Source organism: Bubalus kerabau, chromosome 16 (assembly GCF_029407905.1).
Source record: "Bubalus kerabau isolate K-KA32 ecotype Philippines breed swamp buffalo chromosome 16, PCC_UOA_SB_1v2, whole genome shotgun sequence".
Classification (NCBI taxonomy): domain Eukaryota; kingdom Metazoa; phylum Chordata; class Mammalia; order Artiodactyla; family Bovidae; genus Bubalus; species Bubalus kerabau.
This window is the reverse complement of record NC_073639.1, coordinates 44,873,274-44,893,381: the sequence shown is the minus strand read 5'-3', so window position 1 is coordinate 44,893,381 and position 20,108 is coordinate 44,873,274. Positions and strand designations below refer to the sequence as shown.

The 20,108-nt window shown below is 37.0% G+C and overlaps 1 protein-coding gene across 1 annotated transcript in view; it reads left to right on the top strand.

Moving 5' to 3' along the window:
• TMEM144 (transmembrane protein 144) overlaps positions 1–19,609 on the top strand; it is a 34,985-nt gene extending 15,376 nt beyond the window's left edge. The window contains exons 6-11 of the mRNA XM_055550205.1: positions 1,774–1,850; positions 3,875–3,993; positions 6,805–6,924; positions 9,094–9,191; positions 13,797–13,850; positions 19,526–19,609. Coding sequence (XP_055406180.1) covers positions 1,774–1,850; positions 3,875–3,993; positions 6,805–6,924; positions 9,094–9,191; positions 13,797–13,850; positions 19,526–19,609 — 552 coding nt within the window. The remainder of the gene's footprint in view (positions 1–1,773; positions 1,851–3,874; positions 3,994–6,804; positions 6,925–9,093; positions 9,192–13,796; positions 13,851–19,525) is intronic.
• Positions 19,610–20,108: the final 499 nt, after the last annotated feature.

Below are 20,108 nucleotides of genomic sequence, written 5' to 3'. Positions count from 1 at the left end.
ATTTCTTTTCATTTTTCTGCCCTATCTCTTCCACTCAAAGGTGAAGACAGGAACTATGTAAGGAGTCTGTGTTTTAACCTTAAAGAAGCTAAATGAGTCTGAACATAGCAAACTTAGATTAAGCAGGGACAGTCTTTCCGAGACAGCCCACACAGTACCAGTCCCAGTGGTTCCACCCTACAGAAGCGATTTCGGGGCAAACCCCCATGGCCATGAGCACACACTCCTGTCCTCCTATGGCACGTATCTTGTCCACCTCCCAGGGCCCAGTGCTAGCAAGCTGGCCTCAATCCCACATCCCACCCCCACATTCAGGCAATGCCCCCCTGGAAGGCACAGCCTCTACACCTTACTTCAAAATTAATCTTTCTCCCCCCTTTTATCTTTCCCATATCAAAACTCTTCTCAGCTAAGGTGACGGAAACCTTAGTTAAATTGACATTAAGTATGTTAGTCATTCAGTCGTGTCTGACTCTTTGTGACCACATGGACTGTGGCCCCCACCAGGCTCTTCTGTCCATGGGATTCTCCAGGCAAGAATACTGGAGTGGGTTGCCATTTCCTTCTCCAGGGGATCTTCCCAACCCAGGGATCGAACCTGGGTCTCCTGCATTACAGGCAGATTCTTTACCATCTGAGTCACCAGGGGAGTCAAGTTAAATAGTAAGTAGCTTAGGTGTAAGAGGAAAGAGATGTATTCATCCACGGGCATCTCTAATCAGGGAACTCTTTAGAGAGGATGGAGAAGTGAGATGGGGAGAAGGTGTCTGGTGTCCCTGTCTAGTGTTCCAGATACCTCCTAACCAACCTCCCTTCAAACAATGGAGGAGGGGAAGAAATAAATGCAACCTGGGGAAAGCTACATAGGAGTCTAATTGCCTTAGAGTTTTCCATCAAGCTGGCAGTAGGTAAGCCAACTAAGATTAAAGTTGCATAAAGTGTTGATTATGATGCAGCCATACATCCAGAGGTCCTCATGGGGGAAAAAAGCATCATTGTCAGAAGAAAGCTTGACCTAGCACATAACAAAGAATTCAATTCTAATTTCTCATCTCTTACTATTAGGAGTATAGCATCAAGGAAACCTCAGCTAAGAAACAAAGATGATTACTTTGATAGAAATATTATGAGCTTGGGCAAAATTTTTCCTAAGTTAGAATATGAGCTAATCTTAAAACAAGGCTGGAAATGTTTAAGCAACCAATTTAGTTTTTAAAAATCTGGATAAAAATATGCCTGTTGATCTTAAGTACTCCATAGTAGAAGACTCTTAAGTTCTAATTTCTTGACAGATTATTCAGTTCAGTTCAGTTCAGTTGAGTTGCTCAGTTGTGTCCGACTCTTTGCGACCCCATGAATTGCAGCACGCCAGGTCTCCCTGTCCATCACCAACTCCCAGAGTTTACCCAAACTCATGTCCATCGAGTCGGTGATGCCATCCAGCCATCTCATCCTCTGACAGATTATTAAAGTTTGCAAATAAAATGCAAGCACTAATAACCTCATTAGTTTTGATAGGTGTATCAAAGTAGCCATTTATTAAACTGTGAAAAACATTTTAAAAGAGACCAGACCATTCTGAGTAAAACAGAAACAGAATTGGAAACATGTGAGTCTAGTGATGACCACAGAATCAGAATGCAGGGTGGCATGGTTTTATTTTTTTTTAAAGTGTATCTGAGACAGAAGAGAAAAACACTGAAAATCTTGTCACCAGTGTGGCTATTAATTGAATGCTGTTTTTCTTTTGGTTTTTGCCAATGTTTTCACTAGGTGATTAACAAAACTCAAGATCCTGATCCTGACTGTTCCTGGGTGGATAAACTTTCTACAGCACAAAGCCGCTTAGTGTAAGAAGAGGTTCTGTTATTCTGTTTCATATATGGTTACAGCAAGGATAAGCAGAGTAGAGTTGTATCCATTTGAGCTCAAGATAAAAATGGTAACACAAGCTTTGACTTCTTAACTTCATGGTAGAGAGACTAAAATTCAGTCCCTTGCTGAATTTTACAGCACAGACGGCCTTGGTCTCAGTGTTTCAAGGAATTCCTAAGCCCCTGCAGTGTTTCTAGTCAATAAGTTGCTCACGGAAGCAATCTCATTTTGCAGGACTTTCATGCCTAAAGTAAAAGGAAAGATTAAAAAAAAAGCAAAGTAAAGGAAAAGTACAGGCCACAGAGTGTGACAACCAATATGCTCCCAGCAATCACTGTCGAATTAGGCAATCCACATCTCTAGCCAAGATGACCACTGTGCCCTAGGAATCCCTCCACTCATGCATCAGAGAGTTTTATAATCCTGAGGTATTTATTGTCAAGTATGGCAGAATATTTTGTGTCCATGTAGGTCCTAGTCCCCACCCCTGTGCTGTCTCTGTAAAGAGTGAGAGACTTAGGCTCAACAATAGCTTCTATATTTAGGGGTTTAGGGGGCTAGCAAAGAAATATGAGAATGATATGTTTTACGTATGAACCTTTATATGTTTATATAAGAAATATGAATACGTAGTAGTATGTAGCTTGCATTTTTCAATTGAGGGCTGTTTTAGACTTTATGTGGTGATACTTTAAGAACAGAAAGCATGTCCTCTGTTAGTATATACACTGTCTTCACAGTGGAAAGAAGCAGTGCTGGGCACATAATAGGTGCTCAAAAAATATTTGAATCAATTAAATGAATGAAAGAATGAACTAACCTATAGGCTTTGGAAGAAAGAAATATGTTATTTTTGCTTTGAAATAAAATAGATCTCTCCAACAAAACGTTCTTCATGAAGCATCACCTTCATTCAGGGAATATTTGTTAAGCGCTCTTTCAGTTGTCTCATTGGAGAGCCTAGTCCATTAGTCTGATCTGTTTGGGACCCTCCTCCAGGATTCGTGGTCTTTACCATGATGTAGAGGTTTCCATCATGAACAGAGTTTATTGGTCTTATGAGTACTTACAGTCTCATATTCCTCAAAGCACCACTAAAATGGACTTTAAGAATTTATTTTTAAGCTTAGAAAGGAATGGTTTTTGCCTAAAACTCTTTCCTGTTTCTTGCCATTCTCCTTTATGTTAAGCTAAAGGGACTGTTCTAAAATATTAATCATCTCCCACCAAAGTCAATGAAGACTGTTGCTTCATGCAGATATAGCCCAAGTATGAAGGTCCAACATGACTACTGCTTAAGGCAAAACATTTTCTTTTTACAAAAGTAATATTTTATCTGAAATATTCAAATTATTTTATTAAGGAATTTCCTGGCAGTCCATTGGTTAAGACTTGGAGCTTTTGCTGCTGTGGACCCAGGTTCAATTCCTGGTCTGGGGAACTAAGATTCTACAAGTCACCCAGGATGGTCCAACTTTTTGGGACCCCATGGACTGTAACCCTCCAGGTTCCTCTGTCCATGGGATTTCCCTGGCAAGAATATTGGAGTGGGTTGCCATTTCCTACTACAGGGGATCTTCCTGACTCAGGGATCGAACCCGAGTCTCCTGCACTGCAGGCAGATTCTTTACCTCCAAGCTACCAGTGAAGTCCTAATTTAGTTAGAGAGCCATGTTTTTTCATGTCACTTGTAGACGATGATGGCAATATTCTCACCTATGTAATGACAATTTATAATAATAATCCTTTACAGTGTCTGTAAATCATGTCCTTCCACCGTTAGATAGTGAAGGGCTGAAGCTGTGTCCCAGCAAGGTCCCTGGATGCTGCAGGGCATTCCTGGGACTTTTGCTCATCACCCCGATTGAGATAGATGGGTAATTGCTATGTGATGCCTTGTGATTTACATTTTGAAGCATGCTTTAGATATGATTCCATTTATGTGTGGCAGAAATATTGCTTTGGGCCAAGATGAATAGAAATGTATTTGTTTTTTAAGGGGCTGCAGTCTCGCAGTGATATCTGGAATTCTCTATGGATCTACATTTGTGCCCATCATTTACATCAAGGACCACAGCAAAAGAAATGATAGTATATATGCAGGGGCAAGCCAGAATGGTGAGAGGAAAAAGTCATTTTACTTCATAAGTGAACTCAATACCTGTGTTTCTACTTTAGACTATAAAAAGAAACAGACTGTGGTAGATATTGGTACATAGATTGGTTGATGGAAATACAATGAAAAATCAAGTTAAGAAGGGAAAAAAGGAAATTTTATCTCAGCCAAACTGAGCATTATAACCCGGGAGACCCACTCTCTGAAGCTCTGAGAACAATTCCACCTGTTAAAAGTTGAAGGCACTTTTGAGACAAAGGATGTACATCAAAATGACATACTGACATTTCACATAAAGTTCACCAAGGATACATAGTCTAGGGAAGCATAGTACAAAGTGAACAGCGAGTCACCATGACCCCCTGCAGAGCTGGGAAAGAATGTTACTCTTTTAAGAAGTTATTAATACATCACTAGCATGAGAAGAAAGAAAGAAATTGATCTTTATGGTCAAGCAAGTGCCCTCATCTTTGAGAAGCTCTGATTAAAGTAAAAGGCAGGTGCACACTTTGTGTTAGAGAGGGAGAAAGCCCAGACAGACACAGACAATTTTATGCTTAAGCTTTCTCATCCCGTCTTAAAGTATAAATTTCCTTTCATCAGATTTGATCTTACTTTGTCATTGTGAGTGGTGAATTAGAAGGGCGCTGGAAACTAAAAGAAATAAAGGACTATTTCAGTATTTTCATATGATCTTCAGCATACTAATGGAATCGATTTTAGTCAAGATTCATTTCAGCTACTTGTATCTTAACATATGGTTTCTGGATTTGCTGCAGGATTTGGAGGTTATTTTCCATTTTGATGATCTCTGGGAAAATGTGTGTTCGTCTCCTCTTTAAAAAAGAAGCTGAAGTGTAGCATACAGTGCTTTCAAATCAAGTAAAGGTCAAAATATAGCCTGCTTAGGATATTATTTTTCAAGCACAAAGTAGTACATTGAAAGACCCAATATAATGCTTGCAAATTGTCTCGGGTTCTAGTGATAGAATTCCTCTCTCAGACGTCACCTCCACACTGCGTGCAACAGCCTTCTACAGGCTCAGAAGGAGATGAGAGGGTCTAGTTCAGGATCCTGTGATTATATTGAAATGTGGCTCACATCTATGATGATAAAAGGAGATCATGGTTAAGTCAGTTCTACCTCAGTGGCATGGGAAATGAATGTCATCTGTGTTCAGATAAGGGAGAAGTTTGGAGGGCAAGTCATGAGGGGCAGATGGATGGAAAAACTGGGATCTGAACTCTAATTGAATGGATTGACTTTGAATAGACACCATGGTTTGTTTTTTCCCTTATATGTTCAGCCCCACAAACAGTTCCCAAAGTACTTTTATTACCTTCTGTGTTTTTTAAGATTTTATGCAAATATTTTTTGTATTTTTATTCTTTTTGTTTTAAAGGATAAATACTAATAAAAATAGAATCACTTAGGAAAAATTAAGAGGGAAGGGAAAATGAATGACCAAGTAAAATGGAACCATGAACGAGTCTTAAAAACTGCACCACACTCGTACACTTGCTAGTAATGAGTCATAAATTTGGCTCCAGGATTCTTACAGCCACAAAGGAAATCAGATCAGTCCCAGAATTCAGCAAACACAAGATAAAAACAACTGATTGTTCAGAAGCACAGTTGTTCTTGGTCCTGGAGCATAATGGACAATGTCCTTAACAATCTCTTCACATAAATAGTACTATCAGGTCTAAGGGATCTTTTTATGGCAACTCAAATGTAGTCTAATAGAAACATACTTTATTTTGATTCATTCAAAACTCATTCAAGGGGGCATAGTTTTTATTTCATTTATTTAATGATCATATAAACAGTATATGCTGTATCTTGGGCACTCTTCTAATTACAATAATAACTTGATTGGCCCTCATAGCAGCTTTACTGTTTGGGTACCATTATTATCCTGGTTTTACAATAAGATGAAACAGAGAGATATAAGTTAATTTACTCAAGTCTCCAAGTTAGCAAATGGTGGATTCAGGAGTCTCACCAGGTGGTCTGTGTTTCTGATCGCTAGGTTAAGCTGCCTTTTGTGATGGTCTTGGGACAGATGAGTTATGATATGACTCAGAAGAATAGACAAGCCCTTTGACTTTCAAGCTCTCCTCTCTAAGCATGGCTGCTCATCCTCTAGATTAAGTTTAAACACTGGGCCCAAAGTGACCTTCCCGGCCAAGAACCTGCTATACCCATCTCTATGGAAAAGGACCATCTGCTTTCCTCAGTGGAGTTGGGTTTCTCAGAATTTGGGCCACCATCTGTGTATTAACTTCACCATGTAATTAGTTTTATAACAAATACTTAAATCCCCTGGAATAACTTCCTGAATATCCTTCTGTATAGCTGCAACCTGGACACTGGTTTCCAGATTGATCAATGCAACCTATAAAATCAGCTCTGCCAAAGTTCTTTACATACTACCCCCTAAATACCATCTACTTGGAGATTTGCTAGTTTCTATAGCCATCAGTAGTATTAAGTCTGAATACCTGTTCTTAAAAAATGAGATATTAATGTTATATTCACATAATGTTTGTCATTTCTTACTTAGCTTTCCAAGACAATATAAAAGCCAGCCTTTTAGATTTCATTATAGTAACCAACTTCTTAATATTTTAAATATGTTAATTAAAATTCTCTATAAATAGCATGCAGAAAAATAGTATGATAAAATATAATGAATGCTTCCTTTACAGTTGAGGTTAATTTTGGTGAGCTTGTTTTATTCTTAGAACTCTAAATACATTTGAAATGACTAACATGATATGCTTGAGATTTTTATTATCTGTACTTCCAGATTTAGACTACGTTTTTGCGCACTTCAGTGGCATCTTCCTCACAAGTACAGTCTACTTTCTGGCCTACTGTGTAGCCATGAAAAATAATCCTAAACTACATCCTGAAGCAGTCTTGCCAGGTAAGAATCTTTACTACAGAAAAATCTTCCTACGCTTTGAATGCATCATTCCCTATTAATTTAGCTTGAATACTCGTCTTCTGGAAATGAAGCCATTCTGTGTGTGTGTGTGTGTGTGTGTGTGTGTTCCTTCCCTCAATTGCTCTGGTTCAGTTCACCACCAAATATGGAGGATTTAAAAACTATGAAACTGGATTTGAAATGCCAAGTCATCAATACTAAACCTAGAACTGGACCAGTGAATCTGAGATTGTTTCCTCCACTGAAATACCGTGTGTGATGAGCATGAGACTTTAGTATTTTTTCTTCAGTAAGGATACACATTAAAAGTCAGAGTGCTAGGGCTCTTTTATTCTTAAAGGTATCCACATATACAAATCTGCAGTCACTTGGGAAAATAAGCATTTTCTCCAAAAATTTAGGAGAAATTATTTCAGAGTTTAAAAAAGGTATGTCAAATGAACATGCTATTGGATTTAATCAGTTAGGCATTGTTGGTTTTATATGTATATATATATACACACATATATATATATACACACACACATATATATGATGAAGAATTATAATTTCTCATTTAGGTGTTTACTATAATTCAATTTGGAATATAGATCCACAAGTAAAATTTTTTAAAGAACAAAATAAAGCATATGCCAGAGATTCACTTTGAGTGCCTGATTCATTTAAGCCAAAGTACACCACTACACCATTGTACCATTTTATAGTACAGAATGTTTACTATACTTCAGACATTATAGTAATGGTATAATGTGTACTAGTAGATGTAAAAATGGTAGAATTCTTACTGAATGTCTAGCTAAAATACCCTGAAAATTTTAGCTAGTATCTTTATTCAAATTCCAGACTTTTTTCCCCCTAAGCTAAGTATCATTCTGAATTTCACATATTTTTATATTATCACTAGGGAAAACAAGTATTTTTTTCAAAAAAGTTAGGAGAAATTATTTCAGAGTGTAAAAAAAGTTATGTCAAATATACATGCTTTTGAATTTAATCTATTAGGCATTGATGGTAATGTATGTGTATATATATATATATATATATATATATATAGAACATGGATCTTCTGCATTTCAGGCAGATTCTTTACCATCTAAGCCACCAGGGAAGCCCATATATGCTCATATATGTACATATATACACACATACATATATATATACACACATATATAATGAGAAATTATATATAAGAATTATAAATAATATATAAATTATAAAAAGAAAGCTATATATAATTGTATATATATTGAACCCATGTCTCTTGCATTACAGGCAGATTCTTTACCATCTGAGCCACCAGAGAAGCCCATATAAGCCCATATATATGTATATATACTCAAACATATACAGTGAGAAATTATATATAGTAAGAATTATAAATACATAAATTATAAAAATTATATATAAATTCAATTTAAATTTGTTAAATATATTAAAAAATTCAATTTAAATATGTATTATGCATTAAAAGATTAAAATTAATATATTTTAAGTTAATTATAAAAATACATTGTATATAATTATAATTTCTCACTTAAGAATTCACTATAATTCAATATGGAATGTAGGTCCACAAGTAAAAATTTTTTAAAGAACAAAACAAAGCATGTATCAGAGATTCACTTTTGAGTGCTTGATTCATTTAAGCCAAAGAGTGCCACTACTCCACTATACAGTTTTAGAAGAATGGTAGAATATTTACTGAATGTCTAGCTAAAGTACCCTGAACATTTTAAGCTGGTATTTTTATTCAGATTCCAAGTTACACCCCACCCCTTATTTAAGCATCATTCTGAATTGCACATAGTTTTATGTACATGGCTTAGAGTAAATGGTGTTTTCAGAAAATGTTCAGACCCAGTACCTTCCCTGGGTCCCGCTCCATTATCCAATCTTTACTACACCTATTACTTTGGGTACTTGATTTAATGTCAGTAAGGTAAAAGGTGATCCTTACACCTAGTGCAGTCACAAAAAGAGAAAATATTTGTTTTCCAAATGGTCATAAACATGACTCAAAAACCCATGTTGGCTGTCGGTGCTGATAGGAGTGTGTGATGTGTTCGCTTTAGTAGTCGTTCCACCTGGAGTGTGGACTTTTCTGGAGAGGTATGTGGTTGGCCAACGCGTGCTGTCTGTGTGTTTCAGGGTTCCTGTCCGGAGTCCTCTGGGCAATCGCCACCTGCTGTTGGTTCATAGCAAACCGCTCTCTCAGTGCTGTGGTCAGTTTTCCAATCATCACTGCCGTAAGTAGCTGTATTGCATTTCCAAATTTTTGTTTTCCAAATGTAAATCACACTTTTCTGAAGCTTTCTTAGTGAATCACAGAAGTCTGTCATGGAGTTTGATTTTTCAGGAGTACAGTCAATGTAACAGATTCATGTGGATAAACTGACACCTTTAGTCTCGTGTCCTTGATTGCTAAGGGAATGTCACTAACTTCATTTTAATAAGTCTGTTCATCTTTGATACCTTTGCAGTTTTTGTTTGGTCATTTTGCCTAATTTCTTTTGGGATACATTGTAATTTGCTATTAATAGCAATGTGTGTGCTCAGTTACTCAGTTGTATCGGACTCTGCGACCCCATGGACTGTAGCCCACCAGGCTCCTCTGTCCCTGGGATTTTCCCAGCAAGAATACTGGAATGGTTTGCATTTCCTCCTCCAAGGGATCTTCTTGACCCAGGGACCAAACCCACTTCTCTTGTGTCTCATGCATTGGCAGGCAGATTCTTTACCACTGAGTCACCTGGGAATCTGACTGATAACAATATTTATCTCTATGTAATAGTTTATAGATATAAAATGCTTTTGTGTATATTGTCACACTTGAATCTCATGGCATCCTTGTAAGACAGAGAGTACTTTAGCCCCTCTTCATAGTGTATGTCAGTGTTTTAAAGAAGGTTTTCAGAAAGTGCTGAAGCAAAGTACTGTCTCTTGATGGTGCCATTTATCATGCATTCATAATGTAATTTGCTTCATCTGATATTTTTGAGTGCCAGACATGTAGCACATAGTCAGGTAACAGAAAAACAAAAATGTTTATTTTGATGTAGATAGGACTAGTATTGATAGGATTGTCCCCGATTTGAAGACGAGAAAATTGAGACAGTAGCTAAGAGCATCATCTGAAGGGACACAGCCACATGGACATCTCAAAGCTTCTTAGTATAAAGTTTACTGTACGCAGGACTGCTTTCTGCCTTCAGTATAAAATCCAGTTTAGAATGTTTCAGGTTCCTTATGGTGCCAGGACTGACATGCCTACACACGAATTAATTGCTCTTATTTCTACTCTTGGTATCTTAGATTGTTCAGTTGTTTACCTGCCTCCCCTGCTTCCTAAATCATAATCATAAATAAAATTTGCCTGAAACATTTTAGCCACACACCTGTGCAAGCATACAAAACTGAATTTTTAAAATACATTGTCTGATCTAAAGTACAACTACATAAAAATTTGAAACATCCTTCAATTTTAATAGGAATCTGGGTTTCAAATAGCATATTTTTGACAGTTCTACTGTGTTCATAAAATAGTTAGCTTTAGTATACAATTAAATTCACATAATAAAGGTTTGGGGTTTTTTTAACTTAAAGGACTCACATTTTGACATTCTTAATCTGTACTGAGGGAAAATGTTATCAAAATTGAGCAGATTATAAGGAATAGTTTAAGTCCTCATCATTGGAGTGGTAAAAACCTGAATTTTTCCCCAAAAAGTGTTTGTTTTTCATTTTTTCAAAGATATGTAGTGCAAGAATTGACCAATATAACAGGAAAAATAGTAATGGGCAATGGGATATAAAACTTATCAGTGAAATACTTAAAACTAAATGAAATTAAACAAATTTAAACTAAATTTGTAGAGCAAAGTATACAGTGTGATATGCACCTCGACTAGGGATGCAAATGCTGCATGACAGTCATATCCCACTATATAAGGAAGAATGACACGTATTGAAATAGGTAAGTCATTAATCACATCAAACTTAAACTTGGGCATATGACAGTGATTTTGTCATTCAATCAAGCTATCTTCTTGAACAAATGTGGATTCTTCAAAATGAGTTTGAGGCAACTTTCTGTAAAACACACAGATACAATTAAGTCACACAAGTCACACAGAGGGTAAACAGTCATGTGATTAAGCATTTTTTTTTTTACACATTGTTTTGCTTTGTGCTTGCAGAAGCGGGTGAGACAGTGAGATAGTTAATTCTTTTTGACTGGTAACATTATTTCCTCAGAAAAGACTAATTATTTTCTAACACTAATTTTTTTTGGTTCTTTTAAAAATATGAATTCTTAATAGAATTTATCCTGTGGGTCCTTATACAAGAGACGTGGAACAATAATAAATAATATTCTTCACAAAAATTTTATAGTAGATAGATATGATTTTCCTACTATTCTTTCTTGTATTAAATGACAGTGAAGACTTAGGGCAAGACATGACAGCCAAATGCAGTGCAAATACATTGCTGAGGCAGGTGGGCGTGGGTGCAGGGCCAGTGGGAGTGGTCTCTGTGGCATCTGGAGACTGACCTGTCAGAAGGATGCCTCTTGACCACTGTGATGGAAGCAGGCATCTCACCCCCCTGGTGTGGCTTCCTCTGGTGCCTGAGGATTGTCTCCTGGGAGGGACAGGTATCTCTGGGAGGTGAGGGCCTAGGTCTTTACTGCTACTGGAGTCTTGCTCGGTTTCATTGTCATTATTCAATTCAAAGATGGCCTTATCCACATGCAGAAAAAGTTCAGCCATAACCTCCAGGATCTTACTTTCTTCTTTATTTTCCTCATAGAGCTAGATTTGCTTTAACTTTTTGATGGAAAATTTCAACCATACCCACCACCCAGCTTTAAGAAGTATGGATCTGGCTAATCTTGTTTCATCAAGAGTGCATTTTTCACATCCCAGCAGCATACTTTTCCTCCCAAGGACATGTATTTCCATTGTTAGAATCCATTGGTGACTAAACTGGGAGTTCCTTGAAAGCATTTTCTATATAGTTCCTTGGCAAATATTCAATTAAAAAGCAAAAAGGTGAAGAAAGAAGAAAAGCCCATGTAGCAGGACAAAGGGCTCTCTTTCCAGTCTTCTCAAGGAGCTTAACAGCCAAATCAGCTTCTCCAGAAGGGTCAGCCTCTCCAGATGGCTCCAGCTCACCTTCTTTTCAAAGGTCAATTTATAAATGTATAATTTGTGTTAATTTACAGCAGAAAAATGCATGATCCCAATGCCAAAACAGTTGTCTCTTTTGTTTAAGATGCCCTCCCTACTCGCAAAGATTCGGATGTGACTTAGGGACTGAACAACAGCCTTACTCGGATCTCCTTTGCCTGAACTGAGCCAGGCACATTGACTTCTGCTTGGATTACTTCTAGCAAAGCACTACATTGCTCCTTGCAATAACCCTTAGGCCATGTCCAAACTCATATTTAAAAAATCATCAGCCAAAACCCTGCAGAGGTCAACGGTACCTCTTGGTATAGTCTTCGCCCACGTACTCGGAAAGGGAAATGAGTTTCCAGATTGAAGAGGATAAAGTGTGATTGGCATGATAACATTAATATTTTGTGCCCTGTGCTATTGTTTCCTCCCATCCTGCCCAAAGTCAGTGTGGAATTGCCAAAGGGCCCAGGTGTTTCTTGTTTGGTTTGGATTTTTGAGGCTTAAGCCCATACATCATTGGTGGAAGACAGTTCCTTTGACCTATTTCTCTGGCTCTTTGAATCTTGACTTTTCTGGAACCTGATAAACAGAAAGTAATGTGTTCCCATTGCTTGGCTTACCTGTCAGGAATGCAGTCCAGCTTTGCTGATCCAGTCATGTACAACTGGGAAACAGTGGGAAACAGGTCGGGATTGTTTATTTGGAACTCTTCCAGAGTTTGTGCAGGACTTGAAAATGAATCATCAGAATGCTGATACTATACATCTTTTTCACAAAGACAGCAATTGATCTAAGTTACAATGTTTTCCTTTCTCAGCAAAAAATAAATAAATAATAATAATAATATGCTTTAAGAGCTTAAAATTTTCAAATTGCAAATCTTTTTTCCATCTCGTTTCTTCTCTTTTGTCCTATATTATTTCATTCCTGTCTTTGTCTCCTGCTCACTAACCCACTGTTTATTTTTCCATCATGCCATAATACTACCTTTAGCATTCATTAGAGTGAAATGTGAGATATAGCTGATTACTGTCCAGTAATATCAGTTGAAGTGTTAATTGCTGAGTCGTGTCCTACTCTTTTGCAAACCCATGGACTGTACCCGCCCAGGCTCCTGTGTCCATGGAATTTTCCAGGCAAGAATACTGGAATGGATTGCCATTTCCTTCTCCAGTTAAGGAAAACTTTAAAGTACGTGCTATATTTCAGGTCCAAAATAACATATTAGAATTTCTTTAGTTTTGAAATTATCTCATGCTAAAGGAAGTTATGTTTATTCATACACTTGTTCCTATTAAGCCCGTTTCTAGTATCTTGAGGAACTAGTGAAAAAGATTATCTATTTGCTTATGAAAATATTTTGTTATAAATCACATTGAAGAAAAACATTCTATGGCACACAATATTCTATCATCATCAAAAAAATAAAAATGAAAACCATAAAGAAAAAAAGGAAAAAAGTCTTCATTTTTCTCCTAATGCTGCTTAGTTTAACTTAATATTGAGTTTGAATTGAGATTATGAATAGTTTTTCCTGACAATGTTATTATATTGATTTACAATCAAAATTTATTTGATAAAAGTGTCAGGTCAGCTCTCCAACTTACTGTATTTGTGTAGAGTACAGTCACAGAAAAATAGCCAATTTAATTAATTTTTTTTTAATTTAAGGGTCCAGGATTTATAGCTACAATGTGGGGTGTCTTCATGTTTAAGGAAATACAGGTATGTACACAAAAGTTGTAGATCCAGTCAAGAAACATATTTAATACTATGTATTATTTCTGAAAACTGCAACACCAAAGCCCAGGGCAGAAAACAGGTGAATGAATTTGACAGGTCAGATATTCAAAGTGTTATCGTCTCTAATTAGAAAAGAAAATACTAACCATATAATAATTATTATGGGTATGTTTTTCTCCACCCCAACCTTAGAGGAAAAATGCTTTAGTTGACTTTATTTTCCCTTAAAAGATTTTGGTTAAATCATCCAATAAAATAGGATAGGTAGAAATTTTGTCTAGTGAAAAATGTTAGATAAACAAGATGAAAATTTTTACCCCCAAATTAAAACATCCTTGAGGCAGATGGAATTTGAGAATAGATTTTTTTGTTGTTGTTGAATCTCATGCCTTCCAAAGTCCTCCACATCCAACCAGCATCTTTATAGGAGAACACCCTCTCAAGCATAAAATGATGGTGACTTAAAATGCTTTTACCAAGTAGTTCTAGGATGCGTATGTGTGTGTTTTCATTAAAAATTGTTTTTAAGATTTTTCCCCTTTACCTTTATTTGTGGAAAAAGCCTTCAGTTGAGGCTATGTGAATGGTATTTTGTAGTAGTTTTTACTGAAAACAATATAAGTTAGAGACACTGTCAAGGCATTATGGATATATTTTGCCTTAACAAGAAGCAAATAATTCCTCTCTCTAAGAAGATCTGATGTTGCTAATCTCTGGGAGCCATAAAGTGAACATGTCCCTGGAAAATTCTTAAAGTGATTACTCAATTTTAGATTTAAAACGTCATATCATTCATTTCAAATGAAATGTGTTGACTTAGAAAGTCATAAGATGTTAATACAAGTAAGATTTTCAGGTTAAAGAAGTAATAAATTTGTTTAGAAGATATTTGGATCACAATCTTGATTGCTGTGTTTTTACATTTACAAGACAACTTAAAACATTTATAGACATTTATTCTTTTGAATGGGAGAAGGCATTGGCACCCCACTCCAGTACTGTTGCCCGGAAAATCCCATGAATGGAGGAGCCTGGTAGGCTGCAGTCCATGGGGTCGCTAAGAGTCGGACATGACTGAACGACTTCACTTTCACTTTCCACTTTCATGCATTGGAGAAGGAAATGGTAACCCACTCCAGTGTTCTTGCCTGGAGAATCCCATGGACGGAGAAGCCTGGTAGGCTGCAGTCCGTGGGGTCGCACAAAGTCGGACACGACTGAAGTGACTTGGCAGCAGCAGCATTCTTTTGAATATATTTTTTACTTATTTTAGTTAGGATTGCTTTCCACAAAAAAAAAAAATAATTTTATGCCAAAGCACACTCTAAATCTCTTCACAAATATTTCATCTGCTTCATGAAGGATAATGATTCCTATTTAAGAACTGGGTATTATTCAGCACAACATGCTGAAACCTTAGAAAATCACAAGCCTATTTACAACTATAGGTATAAATAAGCATAAACTAAGAATAGCTTTATTATGAAGCATATAAAAATTATTTTACAGTATAACAATACTGAATTAAAAATCTTCTTCCCTAGATAGAGGAACTTACTTGAGCAAGAGAATACCCAACTATTGGGCCTACTGTTAATTCTTGAGAGTCTTTTAAAGAGACACATAAAAGACAAAATGACTTTTTAAGATACCTGGAAAAAAAGCTCAGATCAATTAGAGGAGGGGCTTTTAAAAATGATAAAACACGACCAAGTAGGGTTTAATTCAGGAATGCAATGATGGATCATATTATGTATAATGTAATTTATTGTACTGTTTTCAGATAGAAAAGAAACTGTGTAATAGTATATATTCAAAAAGTATTTACTAAAATTAAAAACCAGTTTTTAATTGAGAGAACAACAGTTAACAATAGGAGGAATAGGAAATAAGAGGAAGCTTAGTTGATATGTCTATCAAAAACTATGTAAATACATAACTAAAGTGAAACATAAGCATTCTCTGTCAATTATATCTCAATAGAACTGAAAAAATATGAGTTCTCTATAAGTCAAAGATCTTTCCATCATTGCTGTTACTCAGTATTTTCTGGAGATCATAGCCAGTAGGCTAGGATAAAATTAAGAAGATATAAGAGAAAAATAAGAAAAAATATTGTTTGCATATAATATTCTTCTGTAAATTTAAAAGAATTGGCTGAAAATCTGGAGAACCAATAAGATCACTTTGTAAGGCACTGAAATATAAATATTAAATTAGTAACTTTCCAATATGCCATCAAGAACCAATTTAAAAAAAATAAATGCTATTAATACCAACAAAAATGATAAAAAATGTAAGAAAATAGCAAGAAATGTGCTGGATTTATGAAATAATTTCCTATACTGCAGAAGCTTACTACAGAACATCAAAGATTGTCATAACAAATGAGCAACTCACCATATCCCTGATGGAACGGCTCCCTGTTGTTACTGGGCAGCATCTCCATTCACCAACAGTGTAATTCCAATAAAATCCCAGCGTGTTCCATCTATAGATGTGCAAGTGAGTGCTTGAGTTTGGCCAAGTATGTATGCAAATAGAGAGAGGGAAGGCAAAGCTGAAAGCACAGCAAATTTTGTTGACCCTCTGGGCTTCCCTGATAGCTCAGTCCTAAAGAATCTGCCTGCCAAGCAGGAGACATGGGTTCAATCTCTGTGTTGGGAAGATCCCCTGGAGAAGGAAATGGCAACCCACTCCAGTATTCTTGCCTGAGAAATCCCATGGACAGAGGAGCCTGGAGGGCTACAGCTGAAAGCTCAATGAGTTTTGTTGACCTTTTAACTCTAGTTAAAACACCTTACAAATCTGTCTACAAGCAGAACTTAAGGAGTGTCCATTGTACTTACCATTCAAAGCAGATGCCTAACTGCCTCTTGACAGATGACCTAAAGGACAGTTTTAAACGCTTTATATGCCAATGAGTTTAAGAGTTTAACTAGACACTGAAACCAAAATCCTATTTGAATTTTTTAAATTATTTTTCTTAAAAACAAAACCCTAGAGGAAAAAAAAGCAATATTTTTTAAAGTTTTTATTAAGGTATAGTTGATTTACGACGTTCTATTAGTTTCTGCTGTGCAGCAAATTAAATCAGTTCTACATCTACATGTATCAACCCTCTTTTAGATTCTTTTCCCATATAGGTCATTGCGTATTGAGCAGAGTTCCCCATGCTGTACAGAAGGTCCTTATTAGCAAAACGTTTTATGTTTGTGACTTGTAGGTCCTGTCAGCTATGTCTTGAAGCAGTCCTCGAAGGTACATATTTAAAAGTCCACAACCTACAGCAGTGAGGACTTAATCGGAGATCCGAGCACTGTGTGGAAGAGTTTAAAGATTTTATTTCATTTCAATGCCATTAGTGCTTTGGTTGGACGCTTTGCCCTTCTGACATTCTTTTATATCTAATATCTGTTCCTCTTTGGAAAGTTTCTTTTAGAATCTCATATTTAGCTATTTTAAGCTAGACCGCCAGTATATTTTTAGCAACACACTTTAGTCAGAATGTCCACAGTAATCCCAATGCAGGGAATTGTTACCACAATTTACAAGTCAATAGTGACTCCCAGATAAAGAGTGAGATGATTTGTCATCTTACCACCTGTCTCAGAAATCCACATTAAACACTTTTTGCTTTGGGGAGATTGTTAGCGTGCTCTTTCTAAGAGTTAGCATTCACCTTTGACAAAGTAAAACTATTGCTTTTGCCCAAATATAATTGGTCTTTATCTCTAGGAGACTAGGAAGTTTGCTCAGATTCTTAATCTTAAAAGGGAAAAAATTTTAGTCCCTGAGAACATTGTTCTACTGCCTCCAAAGACAATAAAACATAGAGCTTACAACATATTCACATAATTGGTTGTAAAGTGCTGATAATTGAGACCCCATATATTGTTTTTCCTTATGTCAATGATCTCATCAGTTGTTTAATTCACACAGCACATTTGGAAATTGAGTGTATTGACTCTTTGAACAAATATTTATTGAGTGCCTGCTCTGCACCAATACTGGTATCTAGGCAAAGGCTGCAGCCTTTAAGAAAAAGTTGTCAGGAAACCTTAAAGCCTTCAGGAGTGTGTGTGTGTGTTTATGTGTCTGTGTGTGCTGTATGTGAGTGTGAGTAAATTAGCTGCCCTGGGCTTGGCAAGGTTTTATGCTGTCTTTCACTTGTGGAACTTATACCAGAGTGACTTTTGCAGAGTTTGTGCTGGTAGTGAATCAATTAAGCCAGCCAAATCCAACTTATAAAGACCACTCTGGTCATCAGATGGATGCAGAATCACCTACTCTAACCCAATTCTTTATTCAGATGAAAAATGGGGATATACATTTTTGACATTTTGGTTATATATTAATTGTCATTAGTTTTACTAAAAGCTGATAATAGTATCATATGATTTGACTACAAGGAGATCTCAGTGTAATTGAGATCCTGTTCCACTTGCCTCAGAGTATTGGGTCTACATTTAACCCCAGTCATATAGACTGTTTAGCCTGGCAATCATTCAGAGGAGAACAGCCAGGACTATGTGGGAGCTTCAAATTGTTCCCTATGAAAGATGGTCAGAGGAGCTAAAATATTGACCAAGGAAAAAAGTGCTTCAGGGATACAGCACACTTATTTTCCAGTGTCTGAGGGTTTATCTTGTGGGAGAGAGATTAGAATCGATCTATCTAAACTCTTAGAGATGGAACTTGTGAGAAATCCAGTATTCTACTGAACACAGAGTGGTATATGTTTGTTCATATAATGATTGGCTGGCATCCTCCGTGGTTCCATCTTTAAGACCAGTGCACCCACATGTAGCTGGGGGAGTCATCTTTGTTTCTGTTTCTCCCTTGCCCTTTAGCTTGGTCTCTGTCTCTCCATCTGCACTTCATCCTCTCTTCCCAGGAGGACTGCGGTCACCTCCTCACTGGTCCCCTTTGCATCCATTCTGGCCCCCTCCAATCTGTTCATCATCTGCAAAAGTGTGGGCTTTACGAAATGCAAGCCTGTCTTTTCAATATACTTGGCTCTGCCTGTTCTTCTCATGTCTTTCCATTGCTTGAAAAGTAAATCCAAAGTATAACATGGCCTCTAAGATACCTTCTGCTCAGGCACATGCATAGCCTCCACCCTCATCGAGCCACACTTAATTCACTGCTGCACCCTCTCAGACCTTCTTTCAGTCCCTGGAAAGTACCATGTTTCTCTTACAACAGAGCTTTGCACACACATTCCTTCTACTCAAAATCTGTATTTGAGATTTTGCTGCCCTCCTCTTCCCCCAGTTCACTGATACTTAGGAGCTCCACTCAACTCTAGATCTGCCTCCTTAAGATTTCTTTGTGATGCACTCAAAACAGCCACCGCTGTTTGCATGTTACTCATTCCCATCTCCCACATTACATGAGTCACTGAATAGGGGCACGTTTTGCTTACCATTTTAATCCCAGAACATGTGGATGGATAGTAGGAGTGCACATGTATTTATTGAATGGGTAATGACAGAGGACCTGAGAACCTGGAAGATTCATACAGAGGGATAATGGAAAAGCATACAGGAGGTAGACCAGATGGTTAGTAAGGTCCACAGAAATCTTGAGAGTTTGTGCTTTTTACATATTTGATTCAGGTCTTCTTAATGTTAGTTATTCTTTTTATTACTCAGGGTCGAAAAAACTACCTGCTGATGATGCTTGCATTTTGCATCATCTTGACTGGAGCCTTATGCACAGCTTTTTCTAAAATTTGACAACCACAAGGCCAGCAGATGGCAGCAGCACTTGAGAACACTTCTCTCCTGGACACAAGAGATTGTGCTGAGAACAGAGTTCATGCTCACACAGCAAGTGGATCTTCATCCGTCCTGGATTAGGGTAAATGATTTTCTTTCCCACAAATGTGACACTGAAGGAAAACCAGCTGTCAGTCAAGTGTAAAAATGAGAAGTTCTTCTAATGAACTGTTTATGAAGGTAGGACTTGACCTCATTGTATCTGAAGATGCTGCTTTGACCACAATATGTGTTTACTGGTGTATAATCTAGCAAAGTGTGGCATTCATATGTAAAGAATTTTGTATGTGTCCACATTTCCAAAATATGAGCCTCATTCATGAAGACAGGCATAAAAACGTGGGGGATGGAGCAGGAAGAAGACTTATATTATGATGGAATTAGGATCCAAAGATATCTGGAGCCTTTGTGAGAAAAAATAAATGTCAGAGTTGGCAAGTGAATGTTAAAAAAGCCA